The sequence below is a fragment of the Euleptes europaea genome, chromosome 11 (assembly GCF_029931775.1).
Source record: "Euleptes europaea isolate rEulEur1 chromosome 11, rEulEur1.hap1, whole genome shotgun sequence".
Taxonomy (NCBI): domain Eukaryota; kingdom Metazoa; phylum Chordata; class Lepidosauria; order Squamata; family Sphaerodactylidae; genus Euleptes; species Euleptes europaea.
The window spans coordinates 12,762,144-12,787,487 of record NC_079322.1 but is presented as its reverse complement, the minus strand read 5'-3'; the positions used below and the strand labels follow the sequence as shown (position 1 = coordinate 12,787,487).

Below are 25,344 nucleotides of genomic sequence, written 5' to 3'. Positions count from 1 at the left end.
ATTATACCTCAGGGAGGTCCCTCCCCTCCCCAAATTCCACCCTCCCTACGGTCCACCCCCCAACTCTCCAGGTATTCCCAAACCCAGAGTTGGCAACCCTACGCCTCCCCTATCTTACCGCTCCCCACTAATCTCCACAAATAAGGACCCTGATGAATGACATGAGGGCAACTGTAGCTGGACGGGGGTGGGGGGGATTGTGTGGGCTTTCTTGAAGTCCATGAATTTGTGCTCAGTGCTGTAACAGCAACGTTGATACTTGCCCAAAATTGGAAGAAAAACATAGTCCCGAAGAAGGAGGAGTGGTTGGAGAAATCAGCATTATTCATCTGTGTAAACTAACCTGTCTGTTATGCGGCCAAACGTCTGGAAAGTTTGAAAAGTGAAATATTTTTTCTGTCCTAGAAGGAGAACCTACGTTTGAGCTTGTATAATTTGATGGTGATAGCAGTTCTGTGTCTCAGAAATTTCCATTTGAGATGCTTGCTAATATTTGGCTTGTTTTTTTAACTTAATGAAAAAGTTAAAATAGCTGCCACCACAGCAGGAGAATCATCACTATGTGATTGAAAGTATGCTGCAGCAGCCCTTGCACGGCTGGCTCTGCTTCCTGTGGCAGCCATTTTGTAGCCATGTCAGAATCCCAAATGGGCCCACTAGGGTTGCCAGACCCCCACAAGGGGGATCCCCTGATTTGGGCCCCCTCCCCCTGGCGCTGTCCAGCTGGCTGGCGGGGGTCTTGTGTGGGTAAAGTGCCGTCAAGTCACAGCCGACTTATGGCGACCCCTTTTGGGGTTTTCGTGGCAAGAGACGAACAGAGGTGGTTTGCCAGCGCCTTCCTCTGCACAGCAACCCTGGACTTCCTTGGTGGTCTCCCATCCAAATCCTAACCAGGGCTGACCCTGCTTAGCTTCTGAGATCTGATGAGATCAGGCTAGCCTGGGCCATCCAGGTCAGGGCGGCGGGGGTCTTACCTAGCTAAAAAATCAGGCCTTGGTCTCCGCCCCATCAGAGCGTCATCACATCAGCGACGTTGGGGGAGATGCTCTGGTATTTGGTCAAAACTCTATGGTAAAAACAGCCTCTACCATAGAGTTCTTGCCCAAATACTAGAGCATCGCCCTCCACATCACCGGCGTGATGGTGTCACTTCAGGAAGTGACATCAGCGAGTCGGCGCTGGCCTCCCTCCGCAGTTGGTAAGTCCCCCCCATCCCCCACTGTTTGCTGGGGGGACCTGGCAAACCTAGTGCCCACAGGTTTGAGATCCCTTCTGGTGTTAGGGTTATGGTTGCCAGGTCCCTCTTTGCCACCGGCAGGAGGTTTTTGGGGTGGAGCCTGAGGAGGACAGGGTTTGGGGAGGGGAGGGACTTCAATGCCATAGAGTCCAATTGCCAAAGCGACCATTTTCTTCAGGTGAACTGATCTCTATCGGCTGGAGATCAGTTGTAATTGCAGGAGATCTCCAGCTACTACCTGGAGGTTGGCAATCCTAGTTAGAGTAGAATCTCAAATTCCTGGAGATTTGAGGGCGGAGCCTGGGGAGGGCTGGGTTTCAGGAGGGGAGGCACCTTAGCAGGACATAATGTCATAGAATCCACCCTCCAAATCAGCTATTTTTTCCAGGGGTACTGATCTCTAAAAAATAACCAAACTTTTAAAAACATGCAAAAGTATTTTAATGGCAATGCGGCGAAGACAAGCTGTGCTTGAACCAAGGTGGATCATTTTGTCTGGGGAATGTTTGAAGGAACTCCATGGTAAGCCACAGTGCATTTTTGTCCGGGCCCAAGAAGAGCGTACTTTTAGGACACAACCCAGCTGGGATGTGTGATTTCAAGTCCTGTTAAAATGGCTCAGGGTCACATAAGGCCACACTGCACAATTTGTAGGAGATGTTTGGGTCAGAGCACAATCTGTTTTTGTTACTCCATGCATATGTGAACCTTAGGGGTGCCAAGCACCAGATAGGGCCTGGAGATCTCCCAGAATTACCACGGATCTCCAGACTACAGAGATAATTTCCCCTGGAGAAAATGGCTGCTGTGGAAAGCAGAGTCTGCGGCATCACATCACTGCTGATCTTGTGCTGAAGGCACATCACTGCTGATCTTGTGCTGAAGGCAGCCGGGCGGGAATGGATGGTTCCCACTTGGGCAGTTCGATACCCCGCCCCCTGCTTTTGGATACCCATTTGGAACTGCAAACGTGTCGTACAAGCCACAGAGGTAGCAGGCTGCACTTAGCTGGATGGATCACAAGCGGAAGGCTGGAGGTGCGGTTTTTATCTAGCGAGTTTTACCATGCTCTCGAGATGACTTAGCTGATAATGCTCAGGCTAAAACGCACTGCAAAATTAAAGCCAGAGTTCTCCATACCTCCAGGCCAAAGTACTCAGCAGACCACCATAAACTCCATATCCAAGCATTCCAGAGTAATTTAACACAGATGGAACCAAATGCCTGCAGGGATTTCTCTCAAATTCCATATGAGTCCGGTTTCTATACAATGCTTTGAAGCATCCCACGGCAGAATAATATATTTATGGGAAATTCTGGAAAGTTACTAGAATAACCCGCAGTTAGCTCAGCATTGTAGAAAGCCCAGAGGAAACATTTCAGCTGGAACGAACAAACCAATTTCATTGTTAGGACAGCGGGGAGATTCACCACCATAAAATGGCTTATATGAAGGCTAAACTGCAAAAAGAGCATGCATTTTAAGAGCATTTGTGGTGATTATTTTCTTTGTATGCATTGCAATCACTATTCTATACTAATATGAAGATGGCCAGCTTTTCTTTTTGGAAATTAAAATATTTGTACCAATGTTTAATTGTTCAAAAGGTTAACAAGGGCCCTGCTGAATCAGTGATCTGTCTAGGCCAGTGTCCTGTTTCCAACAGTTGGAAGCCAGATGCTTTGGGGACACCAGCAAGCAGGGCAACAGGCTTCTGCTTTTTTCTCTTCAGCAACTGGCATTCAGAGGTAGACTGCCCCTGGATATGGATGTTTCATTAAGAAATAGTGGCTGATGGACACCAATAGACCTCTTCATTCATTCTTCCAACACTTTTGAAAGTGTCATTTACCTTGATGGTCATGATTGCATTTGGTAGAAATTGAATCCTAAATTTTTAATTAAGTATTGGGATGGCCCAGGCTAGCCTGATTTCATCAGATCTCAGAAGCTAAGCAGGGTCAGCCCTGGCTAGTACTTGGATGGGAGACCACCAAGGAAGTCCATGGTTGTTACATGAAGGCAGGCAATGGCAAACCACCTCTGCGGTGTAGCCAGCATGGTGTATTGGTTAAGAGCATAGAGTCTAATCTGGAGAACCGGGTTTGATTCTCCACTCCTCCATATGAGCGGCGGACGCTAATCTGGTGATCTGGGTTGATTTCTCCATTCCTACACATGAAACCAGCAGGATGACCTTGGGATAGTCACAGCTCTCTTAGACCTCTCTCAGCCCCACCTACCTCACAGGGTGTCTGTTGTGGGGAGGGGAAGGTAAGGTGATTGTGAGCAGATTTGATTCTTCCTTAAGTGGTAGAGAAAATCGGCACATAAAAACCAACTCTTCTCCACCTTCTCCTTCTCCATCTCCTTCTCCTTCTCCTTCTCCTCCTCCTCCTCCTCCTCCTCCTCCTCCTCCTGCCTTGAAAACCCTACAGGGTCGCCATAAGTCAGCTGCGACTTGAAGGCACTTTTCACCAGAGGTTCCTAAACAATTAGCACTCAGTTGCGTACAAACAGCATTCTGGCTTGCAACACAGAGGCTCATATGAGATGCAATCATCCATATATGGAGGGGGACGGCCCCTGTTCTTCCCACGGAACAGCACAAGCTAAGAAAACCTGTCAAATAGCACACCTAAACACTTGTGACCGGGCAAAACAGCACTTTAAGAACCATATATTGTTTTTAAATGTTCAAAACACATCATGTATATTGTTGGCGGGCTTACTGCGAATCTATAAGGCAGGTTACAAGGATTGTCCCTGCGCTGCAGGTAAGAGAATCAGACTGGGAGACTCAGATGAATAGTAGAGGCAAGATTTGAGGCCAGGAATTTCCGGTTCATAGTTTTAGCTACCATGCGAATCCAGCTTTGGAGGAAAGATCTTTGAGAAATAATTCCTGCAAGACTCAAAGGACAACGTTCTCTGTAACAACCCTCCAACACATTCTAGATGCTACCACGAAGCGGAACCCTCCGCAGCAGAAACAGTGGGTTGTGGTGTCCTCTTGTGGAGAAAATGGCTATTGTCATTCAAGCCACCGGGTTTCTCAGAATAAAGAGCTCTTTTTATGAGAGTCCGTCCATTTTCCTTGCATCTGCTGTGGATACGCGTTATCAGTATCCATAACAGAGGCACAATAGGCAGAAGGATTCCCAAATTTCTTCTCTGACAAAAGCCTCCAAAGGGGATTGATCGTGGTAAATAGTGTGCAGCTACAACCATTTCATATAATCTGTTTATGCTTTCTTAGGTCAGCCCAATATTGGGTCAAACTCTACTTTTTATTCCTCGGACTGTCCATTACAAGGCTGAGATTTTTTCCTTCTATATGCCTGTCAGGATCCGTCCTGATGCCTGGCTCTTGACATCAGTCAGGCCCGTTGCTGGAACCTTGGCTCTTTGCAGCAGTCAGGCCTGTTGTGCACACTGCAAGTGTTTCCCTCACTGCGGCCCCCTGATCTGTCCTTGACTCTCATGCTAGCAACTCCGGTGTTATGGCTTGCTCACTCCCTTCCTCCTAGCTGGTGTTGTTATCTCCCTGTTCCCAGGCCTGCCTAGTACTGCACCTGGGATTGCTTTATGCTTATAGTTTAGGCCTGTAGACTGAACTGCCATTAGCAGCTTTGAACCTGTGGATTGCTTATGCTGTACCTGCGGATCCTAAATAAACGTTAACCTGCTTTGGACTGTCAGTCTGAATGTGTGACTTTTGGGGATTACCGAGGGGAGCTGGAGAATCTCACATTAAGCTACTAATCCTCCTTGCTTCGTTGCCCGCTCCCATCCCGGTGTGTGAGTGGCATGGCAGGGAACGGAGATGATCAGAAGGCGGAAGACAAGCCAGTAACTCCGGGTGAACCCGACACTGACTCGAAGGAGGAGAAACCTCCTGGGGAGAAGCCGAGCGGTGGTGCTTTACTGAAGGCTTCTCGGTTACGGTCCTGGCTGGACTCCCCCCGGCCCTGGATGGAGTCGGGAGCGGATAGTCGGCACCGGAGGCCAGCCATCACCGGTGTATCCAAAGGGCTGTGGGACAAACCGGCACATAAGGAAGCGGTGTTGTGCCGTGAATGGGAGGAAGAACGTCAGCATCTTCACTACGAGAAGCAGGAGATGGCTGAACGGATGGATGCTATGCAAACCTTGATGCAGGACATGTGGCACGAGTTGAACGAGTTGCTGCAGAAGCAGCAGCAACCCCCTCCCGGCAACCAACCGGTGGTTCCCGTCAACCAGCCAGCTCAACCGCCACCACCTCCTCTACCGGGACAACCGGGTCCAGCACCACCAACCCGGCGGGACCTAAAGGTGGTGTTTGATGGGTCTAGTGACCAGTTGTCTTACTTCCTGATCCAAGTGAGCGTATTTATGTGGGATCAGGGAGCAACTTTCGCCACGGATGAAAGTCAGGTGCAGTACATTGCATCCCTACTGCAGGGAGAAGCAGCTGCATGGATGGTGCAACAGTATGAACTACGGTCCCGAGTTTTGCAAAGTTTAGATGATTTCATGATCGCCCTTCGTAACCAGTTCAAAGATCCGCACCGGGGTGAACGAGCCACAACGGCTTTGATGCAGCTGCGCCAAGGGACTAAATCGGTAGCACAGTATGCCAGCGAATTTCAGTTACTCGCAAGTAAAATAATGGACTGGAGCAAGGCCACCCGGGTGCAATATTTCCGGGAGGGTCTCAACCCCAACTTGGAGCACTGGGCGTTTATGCAAGGGAATCCTCCAGACATGGAGGGATGGGTGCGCCATGCGGTGGACATCAAAAACCGCCAGCAACTCTTGCAACTCTTGAAGCAGCGCAACCTACGAGACATCAAGCCCCGTGGAGAGCGGCCCGGCACTGCCAAGGGATTCCGGCCCCTCCAAGGAGGGGGTCTTCCCGCTACCGAATGAGCGAAAAGGCTTCAGTCTGGGGCCTGTCTGGTGTGCGGGGTCTTGGGGGACTTCGCTGCTAACTGTCCGTCTCAACCCAAGAGGACTTCATCCACCCAACCCGCGGCGGTGGAACCGGAGAGGGTGCGCACCGAGGGACAGGCACGTCGCAGAAGCGCTCTGCCGGGACGACGGGATAAGCCCACGGCTCTCCAGCTGAATCCATTTTCCAGGCAAGTATCACCGAAAGCCACCGGCTCATCGGAGCCGAGGATTACAAAAGAAGACTCCTCTTCCTCCAGTGAGGAGGAAGAGTGGAGTCAGCCAGCAAAAAATGCCCCCAGTCTGTTGTAGAAGGAGCTCCACAGCAGACCGCTTCAGATCTTGAGCAGGGAGCTCCAGTGATGGTAAGCGATCATGCAGAGAATGTTTTTATAAAGGTCGCCATTGCTTTACCCCGAGGGGGACCTGTGCTTTGTGTTACAGCCTTAGTCGATTCAGGTTGTGCTCGAACTTTGATTAATGAAGAGAATGCAAGGGAGTTGCGAGTAAAAAGAGTAGCGCTCCCCGAACCTATCCAGTTCGCTCAAATGGATGGTAGTGACTTTAAGGGGGGGCCGGTCACGCACAGAACGACCAGGGTTGCCCTGGGAGTAGGGGACCATTGGGAACAGCTTCACCTCACCATTGCCCCGAGTGTCCAGTATCCCATAGTGCTGGGGATGAACTGGTTGCAGGGCCACAGTACAACCATAGACTGGAATAAACGAACTATTATGTTCACGCAGCCTCAATGTGCCCGACACAAGAGGGAGGTGGCATTTAAGGACAACGCAGCTGTGTTGAAAGAATCTCCGGTGGTGGAGATGCCCTCACCTCGGCTTCCCGAGGAGTATGCAGTTTGCAGACATTTTTGATGTGCGTGAGTGTGATGAATTACTCCCCCACTGAGCAACGGACTGTGCAACTGAAGTAGTGGGGGAGGGCAAACTATCCAAGGGGAAAATCTATCCCACGAGCCCAAAGGAAAAGGCTGTGTTACGAGACTACTTGGATGCTAATTTAGCACGGGGATTCATCCGTCCATCTTCGGCACCTTATTCAGCACCGGCCTTCTTTGTGAAGAAAAAGACTGGTGATTTGCGGCTCTGCATAGATTTCCACAGGCTCAATGCGGTCACGCAGACTAATGCCTACCCCTTCCTCTCATTCCAGATCTGCTCGCTCAGTTGAAGGAAGGTCGGATTTTTACCAAACTTGATTTAGTGGAAGCTTACCATCATATTTGGATTAGGGAAGGGGATGAACACAAGACTGCTTTTTCAAGTTGTTTTGGGATGTTTGAATATCTAGTGATGCCATTTGGATTGACTGGGGCATCGAGTGTTTTCATGCAAATGATCAATGAGGTATTACATGACTTATTGTTTAAAGGGGTGGTAGTTTATCTGGACGATATCCTCATACACACTAAAACCATGGAGCATGGGCCGTTGGTAAAGGAGGTGTTGGGGAGGCTGCGAAATCATCGATTGTATGCCAAGGTTTCCAAATGCGATTTCCATCAGCTGTCCTTAACCTTTTTGGGATATATTGTGTCACATCGGGCTAGCCATGGATCCGGAAAAGGTCTGGGCGGTGGTGGAATGAGAAGCTCCCACCACCCGCAGGCAACTGCAACAATTCATCGGTTTTGCCAATTTTTACCGCAGATTTATAAACAATTTTGCCCAGGTGGCTTTGCCCCTTACCTCCTTGTTGCAGAATAAGGGAAAGGGACCGTCTGTTGCATTACCGTCCTCCCGGTTGCTCTGGACTCCCGAATGTCAACATGTGCTCGCTTCATTAAAGCAGTTGTTCACTTCCGAACCCATGTTGAAACATCCGGATTGTGACAAACCATTTATTGTGCAAGTAGATGCCTCCGAGGTAGCCATGGGCTACCTCTTGCAAAAGGGGGATGATGGACACTTGCACCCCTGTGCCTATTTTTCTAAAACGTTTTCCCAATCGGAACTGCATTGGCCCATTTGGGAAAAGGAGGCAGCGGCAGTAAAGCATGCCCTTTCGCTCTGGAGACATTTCTTAGAAGGAGTTGAAGTCCCGTTTGAGGTTTGGACAGATCACAAAAATTTTGAGGCTTTAAAAGGAACTAGAAAGTTGTCACCAAGACAAATTCGTTGGGCAGAATTCTTTGCTAAGTTCCGGTTTGTTCTTAAACATGTACCCGGTAAAGACAATTGCCTGGCGGATGCGTTGTCCTGACTTCCCCAATACCATGATCAGGTCGACCGGCTGATTGACTACTTATTCACACCCGAGCAGTGGGGGAAGGTACTGGGGCTGGCTGTAATTACTCGCGCTCAAAAGCGGGAGAGGGACTCAGACCCTGCTAATAGACTTCCAGAGCCCTTCCGATTGAGGGTAGCTGAAGCCGCACGCCAGGAAGAGGGGGGTGGAGTACTCCCGCAGTCTCTCGCCCGTCGGGGGGCTCTGTGGTTTCATGAGTCAAAACTCTATGTGCCTGACATGGCTCGGAGGGAGGTGCTTGAGTTAGTTCATGCATCAAAAACGGCTGGACATTTTGGGTTTGTTAAAATGCTCCATTTGTTGCGAAGACAATTCTGGTGGCTTGGTATGAGAGCGGATGTGGATCTGTTTGTGCGCAGCTGTCCCACCTGTGCAACCTCCAAAAAATTGATGGGCAAAACCCCAGGACTTCTCAAACCTTTGGAAGTCCCGTCTACTCCGTAGGAAGTCATAGCTATGGACTTTATTACGGACCTTTCTCCAAGCCGAGGAAAAACTGTGTTGTGGGTGGTGACGGATTTGTTTTCTAAACAAGTACATTTTATTCCTTGTATGGGGCTTCCGATGGCACAAAAGCTGGCATGCATGTTTATGACATACGTGATGAAACATCATTCTTTCCCACGCAAGATAATTTCCGACAGGGCCCCCCAATTCGTGGCTAAGTTCTGGAAAGCCTTTTTGAAGTTAATGGGGGTGGAACAGGGGTTGTCTTCAGCGCATCATCCTCAAACGGATGGGCAAACGGAACGAGTGAACTCTGTTGTGGAATGTTATGCTGTACCTGCGGATCCTAAATAAATGTTAACCGAGGGGAGCTGGAGACTCTCACAACGCCTTCCCAATCAAAAGTTCTACTTTTGTGAAAGAGGTGGGGATGCACACATTACATGGAACACTTTCAATTCAATTCAATTAATCTGGATTTTTGTCCTTTGACAGCTTCTTAATCCAGTCTCCAAATAACCATTACTATCCCCCCCAAGCCATTTTTACCCCTCCTGGAGTGTATACCTGTGTATTCCTGAAAGTCCCCCTCCTCAATAGAGATAAAAGATGTGTGGTGATTTTCAGAGGGGAAAATGAGGTGAGGGCATGAAATAACTAGCTTCCTCCCTTGCAGCTCATTAGTGGGACAAATTGAGCAAGACATCCAGGGAATCAGCAGGACAAAACGCAGGTTGAGTATCCCTTATCCGGACCGCTTGGGACCAGAAGTGGTTTGTATTTCGGATCTTTCCGTATATTGGAATATTCTGGAATTTTTGAATATCCATAATGAGATACCTTGGAAATGGGAACCAAATTCATTTATGTTTGATATACACTTTATACACATAGCCTGAATGTAATTTCAAACAACGTTTTTAATAATTCTGCGTACATTGAACCATTAGAAAGCGAAGATGTCACTTTCTCACCACAACAAGAGCAATAGCAAGCGAACTAACAACGGCAGGCTTTCAGTCTCCACCTACGATGCTGTGAACACTGTAGTTTATTTTCTTAGGTGAGAGGAAACATTGAAAACAGGCAGCACAGATCTGCCTGCATGCCGGCTGAAGGGTCCGGTTTTTTGATCAGTCAGGATATGGGATACTCTACCTGTATGTGTGTGTGTGTAAAGTGCTGTCAAGTGGCAGCCGACTTATGGCGACCCCTTTTGGGGGTTTTCATGGCAAGAGACTAACAGAGGTGGTTTGCCAGTGCCTTCCCCTGCACAGCAACCCTGGTGTTCCTTGGTGGTCTCCCATCCAAATGCTAACCAGGGCCGACCCTGCTTAGCTTCTGAGATCTGACGAGATCAGGCTAGCCTGGGCCATCCAGGTCAGGGCACTCTACCTGTATAGTCACAGAGATCTAGTTACATCCCGTGTATTAACGGCAGAGTCGGAAGACAAACTTAGCATGCTAGAGAAGAGAGAGCACTGAACCACCCAAGTTGAGACCTCAGCTCTGCCATGAAACATAGAAGGTAATATTGGGCTAGCCGAGCGCGCGCACGCGCACACACACACACACACACACACACACAAACACACACTTCAAATTCATTGAAGGAAAGTTGGAACAGAAATGCATGACACAATCGCCCTACCACAGCTAAGTGCAGCTGAACGTTGGTAGATGTTTTTAGCTATGTGTTGGCAGAGGGAAGGTTTAAAGACAATCCTGCCCTGCAGTTTTAGGCCATATTAAATGCTTCAAACCACATTAATGTGTTGATGAAGAATTCATTTCATAGAATTGTAGAGTTGGAAGGCACCTCGAGGGTCATCTAGTCCAACCTCCTGCACAATGCAGGAAATTCACATCTACCTTCCCCACACACCCCCAGTGACCTCTACTCCATGCCCAGAAGATGGCCATTACAAAAAAAAAAAAAAAAAACCCTCCAAGTTCCCTGGCCAATCTGGCCTGGAGGAAAATTGCTTCCTGACCCCAAAGTGGCGATCGGCATTACCCTGGGCATGAAAGAAAGGGCCACAAGAGCCAAGCACTGACACAACCCTTCCTGCCCTCCCTCTCATGATCTGCCTAAGTTCACAGAATCAGCATTGCTGACAGATGGCCATATAGCCGCTGCTTTAAAACCTCCAGGGAAGGAGAGCCAACCACCTCCCGAGGAAGCCTGTTCCACCGAGGAACCGCTCTGTCAGGAAGTTCTTTCTTTAGCCAGAAACTCTTTCAATTTCAACCCGTTGGTTCTGGTCCGACCTTCTGGGGCAACAAAAAACAATTCAGCACCATCCTCTCTATGACAACCCTTCAAGTACTTGAAGATGGTTATCATATCACCTCTGGAAGGAGATTTGTTCCAATAGATATTTTTTAAAACTAGGATTTATTGTATAGCATGCAAAAATCCTTCCTTTCCCAAAAATATGGACAAACTCAGTCCACACTAAGCTTTTTTCCTTCTTAATATGAACCAGAGCTTTCTAAATGCAAACAGTCCAAAACAATGAGAAAAGGATCGATTACATCATCAGTCTTCTTCTAAACATTCCAATCATTCCCGCTGGCTTCAGCCCTACAAATCCCAGACATGCACGGGATTCAGAAACTGCTCCAACCAGTTCCAACAGCTCCCAGCCAGGGAGTAATAAAATGGTGCCCTGTAACTTCTAGCTGCCCTAACCTGCATAGCCCAGGCTAGCCCGATCTCGTCAGATCTCAGAGGCTAAGCAGGGTCAGCCCTGGTTAGTAACTGGATGGGAGACCGCCAGGGAATGACGGGGTTGTTGTGCAGAGGAAGGCAATGGCAAACCACCTATGTTAGCCTCTTGCCATGAAAACCCCAAAAGGGGTCACCATAAGTCAGCTGCAACTTGTCGACACTTTACACACACAAACCCTAGCTAGGGACTATCAGCAGCTGACCAATAGCAGTATTGGGTGTTTGTTTGCTTGCTTGCTTGAAGAATTTATAGACTCATATTTAAAAAAATGATGCCAAGAAGATAAACAATGTTCAAACGATCACCAATAAAAATCAACAACAACAATAACTTAAAAAGCCAGCCCAACCATTAAAGAGGAACATACCGAACAAAAGTTCTGGTAAAGAGTACCATCTTAAGCATGCGAGGAATGCTAACAAGGATGGGACAAGGTGAACGTCTTTCAGGAGGGAGTTCCAAAAGTGCCCTGCCACCACTGAGAAGGCTCTGTCCCATCTTGTCAACCATTCTTTCAACACTGGAGACATTCAGAAAAGGACAATGTCAGAGCTTGAGGACAGGAAGTGCACAGCCTCAAAGTACTGTGGTCCCAGACCATTAGGGGCACATTGATCTGGGTGGAGAAACTAACTGGCAACAAGTATAGATGGGAGGAAATGTTGAGGGCTGGAGTCTTGGACTTGGGAGGAAATACTTTTTTCAGTACCAAAAGGCAGGAAAAGGAAGATGTGTAACTAAAAACAACAACCACCCTATCATGGGTTAGGGCCCATGGATCCATTTTGCTAGTGGAGGTGCTTTCTTTCAGTACCAGAAGACTTCCCCTGAGGTAAGTCAAGAATCCTACATCACGTGAACACACGAAGCTGCCTTTATATTGAATTATCAAGGTCACTATTGTGTACAAACAGTGCATTCCTGACTTCTGAGGATGAAAGTCCTCAGGAGGCCAGGAAGGGGCTGCACCGGCGTTGGGGCCTCCCATGCTGGCGTCCGGGCTACTTACGGCGCAGTAAGTGGCCCCAACGCCGGCGGAGAGGCCCAGACACTGGTCTCCTGGCACTGCAGCACCACCCCAGGACACCCACCAGCATAAAGGCCCGCACTGGCGTTCCAGGGGGCGTCCTGGGGGTTGTTCCGCAGCGGCACCTCCTCCCTGCCATCCCCAGCCGCCGAAAACTCAGGAATGGGCTGTTAGATTGTCAGATACTCTCCAGGGTCTCAAGACTCAGACAGAGGTCTTTCACATCACCAATTACCTTAGACGTTTAACTGGAAATGCCGGAGATTGAACCTGGGAACTTCTGCATGCCAGACAGATGCTCTCCCACTGAGCCACAGCCTCTCCCCATGGGGAAGAAAGGAAATACTCCTTTTGCCAGATGAAGATCAAGGAAAGGCTCCTTCTGCCAGATGAAAACCCCTTTTCTAGTGGAATGGATCCAACCTGACATGGCTTGCCTTAATACCCTGAGATCCCAAGTCATTCTCTAATCTTATAATCATTATGTTCCTTGGTAGAAAGACAGCAATGGGTTGGATCCAGCCAGTTTTTCTTCTTCTGAAAAGGAAGGAAGAGTCCCCTTTGGTCACCCCCTTCCCAAAAAAGCTTTGCTGAGAATCATGACACCTACATATAAAAACGGCATATGGGAGACACCTTGGGTATTCTTTAAGATGAAAAGGTGGCTTCAGAAACTAATTGTTTGGAGGTTAATCAAACTATAATTGTGGGAAATGTCATACGAACATAAGAAAAGCCCTGCTGGATCAGACTAAGGCCCATCAAGTCCAGTAGTTTGTTCACACAGTGGCCAACCAGGTGCCTCTAGGAAGCCCACAAACAAGACAACTGCAGCAGCATCCTGCTTGTGTTCCACAGCACCTAATATAATACGCATGCTCCTCTGATACTAGGGAGAATAGGTATGCATCATGACTAGTATTCATTTTAACTAGTAGCCATGGATAGCCCTATCCTCCATGAACATGTCCACTGCCCTCTTAAAGCCTTCCAAGTTGGCAAATTAGTTATCATAGTTAGTTGCTGAAGTTAGTACACTGGGCTGGAACATAATATCTGCTACAAAAAAAGAGGTTTGCTGTGTAACACGTGTGCTACGATCCAGAAGTTCAGCCTGGTTCACTAACGTACAACACCTAGCAAAAATGAACAAAATCACCCAACGCCAGTTCCAAAGGATGACTGAGCTTTCACAACTGCTGGATACCCCCTGCCCTGTGCCCCTGAAATCAGTTCAAGCTTGGTTATTTTGCTTTAAAAGCTTGTGAATTCCACCTTGGAATTTTAATAGCAGCCTTCATGGCTGCCTGGAGAACAATAAAAAAGAGGCAGCAAATGTATTTGAAACTAAGCCAAATGCTTATGACTGGGGGTGCAATAACAGGTCCATATGCAAGATAAGGACCCCCAAACCCACCTCAACCTATACTTTCCACCATGGCTCCTTGGGACATAGGATTGCCAACTCTGGGTTGGGAAATTCCTGGAGATTTGTGGGTGGACCATACAGAGGGTGGAATTTGGGTAGGGACCTCATTGGGGTATAATGCCATAGACTCTACCCTCCAAAGCAGCCATTTTCTCCGAAGGAAAATTTCTGTCATCTAGAGTAGCAATTCTGGGAGATTTCCAGGCTCCACCTGGAGATTGGCAACTCTAGGGAGGCAGGAAATTTCCATTCTGCTACTGGAAAATTTAGTCTGGATGCAACCCATGGTCCACTTTGACTGGTTATAGTACTCAAAATTCATGGGCCAGGGTGCTATCGAGATTGTTTTAACTGTGTATACCTTAACATTGATAGCTAACTTTTCCCTGTTTTTAGTTTCCATTTTAAAGTTCTGTTAGGGAGGGTCAGTGATTAGGGTTGCCAACCTCCAGGTACTAGCTGGAGATCTCCTGCTATTACAACTGCTCCAGCTGATAGAGATCAATTCACCCAGAGAAAATGGCCATTTTGGCAATTGGGCAATATGGCATTGAAGTCCCTCCCGTCCCCAAACTACACCCTCCTCAGGCTCCACCCCAAAAACCTCCCACCAGTGGTGAAGAGGGACCTGGCAACCCTATCAATGAGGTTTCTCATTTTTGAATCAGATACGGAGAAAATCTTTATGTTAAAGTCAGCAGGTTCCCTAATGTGGTTTGGAGAGGGGAGGGACCTTCATGGGGTATGATGCCATAGACTCTACTTTCCAAAGCTGCCATTTTCTCCATAGTCTGGAGATCAGTTGTAATTCAGGGAGATCCCAGGCCCCAGCTGGAAGTTGGGGAAGTAGCAACACAACTCTGAAATTATTTCTAAGCTCCCCATTAGGAAAAAAATATGGAGTATAAATGGGTTTTTTTTAATCATGTGGTTGTTTTGGGTTAGGTTTTTTTAAAAAATCCTTGAAAGCCTGGCTGTAACATGTTAAATGACAAAACAGTAATGTAGTTAATGCTTTCCAAGAGAGGAAGCCAAATGGTTTCAATTTTCCTTTACCCAAAAGCCATATCTAATACCAGATTTGGATGGATGGAACCAGGCATTCATGCCCGTTAGGGCTTATATGGACATGAAAGAGTTTAAGTTTGACATTTCCTTTCAAACATAATGAAAACCTTTTGTCTCTTTATTATTTTTTTCCTGCTTTGAATCTGAACTGGTCCTAGGAATCTGTGTTACAACTTTTTTTTTCCTTTTTCTTTTTTGCAGGGGGTGGTGGTATATCATTTGTTTGGATTGGTTGGATAACTGACAAAATAACTTCAAGGGGAAGAATTTCATTAATGCATTTTGTCTTTGATGACAGAAAACAGGGAATAATAGGAACAAGACAGCCAGCCTGCAGAGTCTCCCTCTATACACTCTGAAGAGAACTTTGTGAAAAACAGAAGCTGCTTCATGTCACCGGATTGTGATGTAGTGCTGGCAGATCTTGAGATGCCATTGAGAGAGGCAAGGGGAGAAAGAAAGGCCATGTATGCAGGGCTGTTTCCCCATGGTCAACCCCTGCAGACTGCTCCAGTGCATCATTTTGATGGTGCATGCCTTTCCCGACTGTCAGAGGTTGCCTCGCTTTCCCCATGTGTTTCTGCGCATTTTGTCCTCATTTTCCGGATCCTCACTAAAACAGCAACCGGAAAACGCAGGCAAAACGCATGGAAACGAGGTGACCTCTGCCAGTCGGGAAAGGCACGCATAGTCAAAACGAAGCACCAGAGCAGTTGGCAGGGTGTGTGTGTATACAGAACATTTCTACAGTGTAATGACATTGGATTTACCTGATAACCTATTAATTAACTTTTAAAAAAATCTTAGCTAACTGGAGTTTTGGTCTAAAAAAATCTACAAAATAACACAGAAGAAAAAAATCATCTTAAAAATACAACAACAAAAGCCAAAAACTGCAGAGAGAGAGACCCACAGTATAGTTGTTCCTACTATTCAGTTTTCAGTCACCAAGGACAAAAGCATCAATGCCCTTGAAGTTCATTTGGGTAACAACATTTAGTTGTGTGTTATGTGCTGCCAAGTTTCTTCTGACTTATGGCAACCCTATGAATCAATGTCCCCCAAAACGTCCTATTTTTAACAGCCTTGCTCAGGTCTTGCAAGCTGAAAGCCGAGGCTTCCTTTATTGAATCAATCCATCTCATGCTGGGCCTTCCTCTTTTCCTGCTGCCTTCAACTTCAACAAGAACCAGTAGAAGAAACTATTGTTCAAAGCAGTAGACAGAAGGCAACACTTTTCTCTTTGCAGATGCAAACAAACCTGCAAGAAAAAGGGGGATTACAATTCTCATGCAAAATAAACCGAGGGAGAGGGACATGGATGCACATCCTACAGGATGCTGAAAGAGGTCATCCACAAATAAGGTTGCCAACCTCCAGGTAGTAGCTGGAGATCTCCCACTATTACAAATGATCTCCAGCTGATAGAGATCAGTTCACCTGGAGAAAATGGCCACGTTGGCATTTGGACTCTATGGCATTGAAGTCCCTCCCCAAACCCCGCCCTCCTCAGACTCCACCCCAAAAACCTCCCACTGATGGTGAAGAGGGACCTGGTAACCCTATCCACAAGTCTTGGAACAGCTAAGGCAGAAGGACCCAGTTTTCCCCCACAACTCTACTCTACCCCACAACTCTACTCTACTCATGCTGTGTCAGAATTTGAAAGGTACCCACAGGCTCAAAAGGGTTGGGGATCCCTGCTTCAGATAGGGTTGCCAACCTCCAGGTACTAGCTCCAGGATCTCCAGCCAATAGAGATCCGTTCACCTGGAGAAAATGGCCACTTTGGCAACTGGATATGGCATTGAAGTCCTTCCCCTCCACAAACCCCACCCTCCTCAGGCTCTGCCCCAAAATCCTTCCACCGCTGGCAAAGAGGGACCTGGCAACCCTAGCTTCAGAGGATGGTTTTGGGCACATGGCCTTCCCCAGAAAGCTTTATCAGCTTTCAAAGGTCTGAGAGTTAATTAAAATGATTGGTATCTAATAGGAGCTATGAGTCCACTTTCAAACTTTTGACTGTGTATTTGCTGAAAAGCCATAATAACCTCCTTGAAACCAAGCCCAGTTTGGGGTTTAGGCATTTGAAAGGGAAGCAGTTAGCATGGATTTATTAATGTTAGCTTCCTTTTCCAAACCTAAGAAATTACAGTACAGCTGCACTAGACCACAGTCTGGTCGGGCACTGGAAATCTTTGTGTAAGTAGACCTATTTTCTGCATTTAAAACAGATATCATCAGTCTAAGAGATCTGGAGAACCAAGATCTTCCAACGATGTTAACTTGGAAAATATTTGCAGGTGCCTACTGACTATTTTTGAAGGGTAGATAGGAGACTTACACAACTTTAAGGTTGACAATGAGGAAATTAAAATTGTTGAAGACTTTCTATTCCTTGGCTCCATCATCAACCAAAAGGGAGACTGCAGCCAAGAAATAAGAAGGCAATTGAGAATGGGAAGGGCAGCCATGATGGAGCTAGAAAAGATTCTGAAGTGTACGGATGTGTCACTGGCTACCAAGATCAAGTTAATTCATGCCATCATATTCCCTGTTACTAGGTATGGGTGTGAAAGCTGGACAATGAAGAAAGCTGATAGGAAGAAAGTAGATTCCTTTGAAATGTGGTGTTGGAGGAGAGTGTTACAGACACCGTGGACTGCCAAAAAACAAATCAGTGGGTTATAGATCAAATTAAGCCTGAACTGATCCTAGAAACTAAAATGGCTAAACTGAGGCTATCGTATTTTGGTCACATTATGAGAAGACAAGAGTCACTAGAAAAGACCATCATGCTAGGAAAAGTTGAGGGCAACAGGAAAAGAGGAAGACCCAACAGGAGATGGATGGACTCAATAAGGGAAGCCACAGCCCTCAATTTGCAAGATCTGAGCAAGGCTGTCAAAGATAGGACATTTTGGAGGACTTTCATTCATAGGATCGCCATGAGTTGGAAGCGACTTGACGGCACTTAACACACACACAGAGAGATAGTGCCAAAGGGTCCCCTCTCCACCACCAGCCCCCCCCCCCCCACTCACACATCCTTCCCACCAACCCACCTATGCATCCTTCCCCCAGTCACTCATGAGCCCTCCCAGCCCTGAGACAGCAAATACCAGGAGATTTGGGAACAGTTGCCTGGGGAGGGTGGAATTTCAAAAAGGACGTGATATTGCTTCCACTATAGGAATTTCCCTTTATCTCTGTGGTAATTACCATAGACTATAGGAAAATCTAGAACACTACCATTACCACTAACCCCCCACCCTGAATTTTCCCCCCATTCCCAAATTTTCAAGGGCAAGGGATGAGGGGGGGGGGGGAGAAGGCAAGGGATTGCCCACTGTTAGCAGGCAAATGGCAAACCTATACACATACACAGAGGTAGGCAATGGCAAACCACCTCTGAACATCTCTTGCCTTGAAAACCCTATGGGGTTGCCATAAGCCGGATGTGACTTGACGGCAAAAAAAATCCATTTGGAGTCTCAGTGAGAAAGGTGGGCTTTCAATAAATCAATCAATATTCAATATTTATTCCTTGGTAATAATTTTATTAAAGAAGGAAAAAATTACACAGCATACTTGCACAACATACATACAGTATATCAAACCTTCTAAAAGGAGTAGTCTATTCCCTATCATCTATATTTTCTGGAATATTACTAATATCGGCCACTTAATATCCCCTTAACATCTTTGGGTCTCTTTATACTGCTTTAAGAACTATAGCATTACTTGTTTTGCTGCTAATATTCAATATGTAATCAATAAAACATAATCAATATTCAATAACATATCCCACTCCAGTGGGTTTCATAAACTGTTCCTCAGAAGCCTGCCAGAAGCTCCACTACAACAGGAACAGAAAAGGTGGACGAGCGTCCCGGAAGGACATCTGACCCAGCCCTACTGATGTTCCCCCTGAAGAGCATGGAGATACACAGTAGGGCACTATTCATGTGAGGTATTTGTGTGGTTGAACAACCTGGTAGGCAACCCCCGCCCCCCAGTCCTTCACAAATGCTCTGGGGTTGCATGCAGGGCCCCCACAGCAGAAAAACCTAAGCAGAAAGGATTCCTTGAAGGGTAGAACGTTTGCCTCTGTTATGTGGAGTTATGTGGTGGGTGGGGAATCCAGGAGCCACCTCACTAGACAGCAAACTCCGACCCAAATCCTCCTAAGAAATATGTCAACACCACCACATGTGCCATTTTTCAGGAGAAACCGACAAAAACATCGAGGGGATATAGTATTATGTGTGAGAAAGGAATGGAAAAATCTAATCCTGTTTATCTTGGCTCTTTATGTTTGAGGGGGAAATAGACCCCGGGGAAAGGGAGGAAACGAAAAAGAAAGCAGCGGGAATGAAGGCACACCACAATACTTCAGCAGCCTTCAAAAAGAAGCTAATTTTTAAAAGATGTTCTGGTATCTTGCAAAAACAGAACGCGTCCGATCAATGACACCCAGTAACAAGAGACTTGTACATACACAGAAACACAGGTTTTTACTACCTAAAGGGAGCTTAAGCCGCCAGCCAGCCCAGGCCTGTTAAGGCCAGGGTTCCCTTTGCCAAACAGGCTTAGCAACTGTCAAAGCTGGGGAGGAAATTTCGGGGTGGGGGGGGGGAATAAATCGAGACCGCATCCCATATGCTCACATAATCTCCTCTCTAAGTTTTAAATTGGTATCAGTTCCCTACCCCGCCCATGGTAAAAACCACCACACTTAAGAAATCTGGAAGACTTGAAATCCCATCGGGTAAACCTTGTTCCGACACCGAGCGAGGCACGCTTCAAGGCATGCAGGAAGATAGGTGGGGCCTGGGAGTTACAGGCCTGTGTGCACATTCAGGGCGAATGCATCCATACATGCAATTAGGGGCTTTGTGTATAGTTGCTTGTGAGTCTTCAGTTGACAATCATAGAATCATAGAGTTGGAAGGGACCACCATGCAGGACCACCATGCACAATGCAGGAAATTCGCAACGACCTCCCCCCGCCCCATACCCCCTAGTCCATGCCTAGAAGATGGCCGTCAGGTAATATAACTGTGTGGACGCATCCTTTCCCTGGAAACTTCAAACCCATTTATTGACGGTGTAGGGATTAACTTGAGATCCACTCAACAGGTCCACTGTACACACTGAAATGACTCATTAAAAGTTAACCAGGCCCTGAATGATAAAACACAAGCAGAGGAAAGGTATAAACCTATCACCACAATTTCAATAAATGGGTCTATTATAGATACCACATGTTTACTGCAATTACAATGATTAAATGGAGTGTGCAATCTCTGACGGAGGTAGAACGTAGCAAAAACCCATGAGGCAGTTGTGTGCAAATGAAAGCCACAGCCTTTGATTAACTGGTTTCACTAATGGACTAGAAAAACCTTTTCATTATTAAATAAAAATCAGTGTATTATATTTTTTGGAGAATTCAGTAACAAAAGCCAAAGGTAGCAGGCACTCTCTTCGAAGAGATGTTACTCCTTCGCTCACACTCAAAAATAAATTCCTCTCCTGTGACGACATCTGACTGAAAACATGTGACCGATCTATGCTTTCCCCCCACTGGGACAAATTATTTTAAGTGAATGCAAATGTCTGTAGATCTACTTAATAAACAATGTAAACTTTAATCCACTTATATATCTTTCATTGAGCAAAGATCCAATTTGAACCTTTCACCCTTATGACTTCACCAAGCGTTGACCAGGGGCATTCATAGGGTTCAAAACATCACCTAATCAACGTAGAAGAAGAAGAGTTGCTTTTTATATGCCGACTTTCTCTACCTTTTAAGGAGAATCAAACCAGCTTACAATCTCCTTCCCTTCTTCTCCCCACAACAGACTCTTTGTGAGGTAAGTGGGGCTGAGAGAGTTCAGAGAGAACTGTGACTGGCCCAAGGTCACCCAGCAAGCTGCATGTGGAGGAGTGGGGAAACCAACCCGGTACACAGATTAGAGTCCACCGCTCATGTGGAGGAGGGGGGAATCAAACCCAGTTCTCCAGATTAGAGTCCACTGCTCCTAACCACTACACTATGCTGGCTCTCATACAATTGCTAACTGGGCCCAATGCCAAGTTGAATATTATACAAGAAGAACATAAGAAGAGCTTGCTGGATCAGACCACTGTTGAGCCTAGTCCACCATCCCATTTCATGCATTGGTCAACCAGTTACCCTGGAGGGCCAAACAAGCAAGGCGTGTAGGTCGGGGCCCTCCCTTGCCGCTGCCTCCCTGCATCGGTACTCAGAAGTATTCTGCCTCTGGATATGGGGTCTGCTATCAGTCACTGTGGCTAGTAGCTGTTGACAGACCTCTCCTCCATGAATCTGCCTAACACCCTTTTTAAAGCTATCTCTGTTTGTGCCCATCGCTACCTCCACTAGCAGTGAATGCCACAGTTTAATGACGCATTGAGTAAAGAAATTTTTTCCTTTTGTGCACCCTGAATCTACTGCCCATCAGCTTCATCGGATACCCTAGATTCTAGTATTTAAGGAGAGGGAGAAAAAGTCTTGTCAACTCTCTCCAGCCCGTACATAATTTTATAAACCTCTACCCTGTTCCCTTGAAGGTGTTGAGAGACAGCGTGGTGTAGTGGCTAGGAGCGATGGACTCTTAATTTGGAGAATCAGGTATAATTCCACATTTCTCCACATGAGCGGTAGACTCTAATCTGGTGAACCAGTTTGGTTTCCCCACTCCTACACATGAAGCCTGCTGGGTGACCTTGGGCTAGACACAGCTCTCTCCGAACTCTCTCAGCCTCACCTACATCACAAGGTGTATGTTGTGGGGAGGGGAAGAGAAGGCAATTGTAAACCGGATTGAGTCTCCTTAAAGAAGGGTATAAAAACCAACTCTTCTTCTTCTTAATCATCTCTTTTCCAAACTGAAAAGTCCCAGGAAGGTGCCCCTACCCTCTAATCTTGGTGGCCCTCTTCTTCTGTACTTTTTCCCAGCTCTGCAATGTTCTTTTTGAGATACAGTGACCAGAACCGCACACAGCATTTCAAATGAGGCTGTGCCATAGCTAGGGTTGCCAACCTCCAGGTGGTGGCCGGAGATCTCCCGCTATTACAACTGATCTCCAGGCGACAAGAGATCAGTTCACCGGGCGAAAAATGGCCACTTTGAAAGGTAGACTCTATGACATTGAAGTCCTTCCCCTCCCCAAACCCTGCCCTCCTCAGGCTCCCCCCCCCCCAAATCTCCAGGTATTTCCCAATCTGGACCTGGCAACCCTAACCATAGCTTTATATGAGGGCATTACAACACCGGCTGTTTTATTTTCATCCCCTTGCTTAACAATTCCTACGTATACCATTTCTCACTCGTGTAAAGGTGGTCATGAGCGGGCACACATACAGTCACGGCTTGCACAAAGACAATGAGTCCATTATCATGCTGAAAGTTGGTAGCTGCGCAGAATGTTTATCTGATGCAACATTCCTGTTTGGTTGTGGTTTCCTCTCTCTTGTACGTTCCTTTGTCTATTTCTGTTACAAAATTTTACTAATCCACAAGCAGGCCTCCTTACGATTTAACAGGGATTAAACAGACTTTGCGGAGAGATCTGGCACATGCTGCTTTGGGCCCCTGGCCAGCAAGGGTCCGGTCCTTTCACCACACGGGGAAGTCCCCGTCGGGCTGCTGCTGATGCTCAGGGGCCGGTTGAATCAGTCCTCACAAAGGGACTGCTCAGATAGGCCGTCGGCTGCAGCGACAAGGACAATGGGTCTAGCCATGCTACAGGTATGCTTAAGCCTGTGGCTAGGGTTGCCAACCTCCAGGTAGTAGCTGGAGGTCTCCTGCTAGTACAACTGATCTCCAGCCAACAGAGATCAGTTTTCCTGGAGAAAATGGCTGCTTTGGAAATTGGACTCTATGGCATTGAAGCCCCTCCCCTCCTTCAAACCCCACCCTCTTCAGGCTCTGCCCCAAAAACCTCCCGCCAGTGGCAAAGAGGGACCTGGCAACCCTACCTGTGGCCTATGCTGCTGCAGCAGGTTGCCAACCGCCTGGAGGGAAAAAAATGTCTTGCCCCTTTAACAGGGGCTTAATGTATGGAAGGAAATTGGCTGCTGAAGCTTTCCCTTTCACAGAAGTAACATCACCAGGAGATAGGGTTGCCAACCTCCAGGTGGTCACTGGAGATCTCCTGCTATTACAACTGATCTCCAGGTGACAGAGATCAGTTCCCCTGGAGAAAATGGCCACTTTGGCCATTGGACACTATGGCATTGGAGTCCCTCCCCAAACCCCACCCTCCTCAGGCTTCACCCCCAAAATCTCCAGGTATTTCCCAACCCAGAGCTGGCAGGTGAATAACATCCTATTAAACTTCTGTTAAAAGGGCAGGACTTGTTTTTTGCTCCAGGCAGTTGGGAACTCTGCCAGGAAATTTCGGGGTGGAGCCTGTGGAGGGCCTGGTTTGGGAAGAAGAGGGACCTTAGCAGGGCCTAATGCCATAGAGCCCCCCCCCCCCAAGCAACCATGTTCTCCAGCGGAACTGATCTCTGTAATCTGGAGATCAGTTGTAATTCCAGGAGATCTCCAGGCCCATCTGGAGGTTGGCAACCCTAACCCTTCATTCCTGCTGTCACTTGGCCTCTCTTTTTCCAGGGTTGTTTTAACATCCTAGTCTGCTCCTAACTATGACTACTAGTCCTGGAAAGTGAAGGAGTTTGAGGACCACATTGCCAGAGAATGGGATAGATCTCAGCAACTCCATCTGAGGCCATCTGTGTGACAGCAGAACTCTAATGGGAGGGTTCTCACATCAATATAGCTTAGTTGTCTGCAGCACCCTGTCATGAGGTTGCCAACCTCCAGGTGCGGCTGGGAGATAGTGTTGCCAGGTCCCCCCTCTCCATCAGCGGGAGGTTTGTGGGGGGCTGGGGCGATCGTGCATGGCACAATCACGTCACTTCCAGGCTTACCCCTGGAAGCACCCCATCACCGCGGCCGCTTAAGCACTCAAATCCCCCAAAAGCTGGCAAATCATGTCACTTCCAGGGCTAAACGCGGAAGTGACGTGATCGTGTTGCACGCAGCTGCACACGTGGGAGATCGCCACTCTTGAGCAGCTGGGTGAATTGGCGGGCAATTGCCTGCCAAAACCACCCACCTAGCAAACCTACTTGGAGATTTTCCAGTATTACAACTGATCTGCAGCCTACAGACAAAAAGGTTGCTTTGGAGGATGGGTTCTGTGGCATTATATCACGTTGAGCCCCCCCCTTCCCTAATCCTGTCCTCCACAGGCTCCACCCTCAAATCTCCAGGAATTTCCCTGCACTCAAGTGGCAACCCTATGCAGTGAACAGAATTTAAGCCCATTTAAGCTACCAACCTCCAGATACTAGCTGGAGATCTCCTGCTATTACAACTGATCTCCAGCTGATGGAGATCAGTTCCCTTGTCGAAAATGGCCGCTTTGGCAATTGGACTCTATGGCATTGAAGTCCCTCCCCTCCCCAAACCCTCCCCTCCTCAGGCTCCGCCCCAAAAACCTCCCACCAGTGGCGAAGAGGGACCTGGCAACCCTACCATTCAGGTACATGAAAAATGCACATGAAAAATTCATCAGCTGTCTCTGTTCTTGGGTAACCCCCCCTTTTTTGCATCCACTTCAAATTAAATTCTCAGGTTGCATCTACACACACACACACACACACACACACACACACACAAAGTCACACATAAACATACCTCTCACTCCGTTCAGATCTCCTGCCTGCAGCAATCCTGAAGCAACTGACACTTCTCACCAGCAATATGTGCATGAAGTCATCTCCCCACCACCACCTGGATTGAATTAATTTTTTTTCACACACTGCATGGAGGTTCTGCATACCTGAATCATGGTCTCCCTCTTGTCTTTTATCAAGTGGCAATGATCCGGGGGAACGGCGCAGAGTTCATTTCCCAGGCAAGCTACGCTCACCCTCCAGCCCATGAGTGGTTCCCGATCAGCCTTCCTGCCTCCGCTTCCCTTTTGTCCGGATCAAGACCGAGGGTCCGTCAGATCCCCTTTGGGGGTTTCTCTTTGGCAGAGACACAGGAGCCCTGCATTCCTTCGCCTTGGTCGAAACTCAGCCTTGAATGGGGGTCTTCTAACCTGCTTGTACTTGACCATTTAGAGGGCACTTCTGCTGCTGATCTC

The 25,344-nt window shown here is 47.4% G+C and overlaps 1 protein-coding gene across 1 annotated transcript in view; it reads right to left on the bottom strand.

Moving 5' to 3' along the window:
* TNS3 (tensin 3) overlaps positions 1 to 25,137 on the bottom strand; it is a 392,082-nt gene extending 366,945 nt beyond the window's left edge. Inside the window, exon 1 of the mRNA XM_056856991.1 lies at positions 25,036 to 25,137. Coding sequence (XP_056712969.1) covers positions 25,036 to 25,137 — 102 coding nt within the window. The remainder of the gene's footprint in view (positions 1 to 25,035) is intronic.
* Between the last annotated feature and the right edge of the window lie 207 nt (positions 25,138 to 25,344).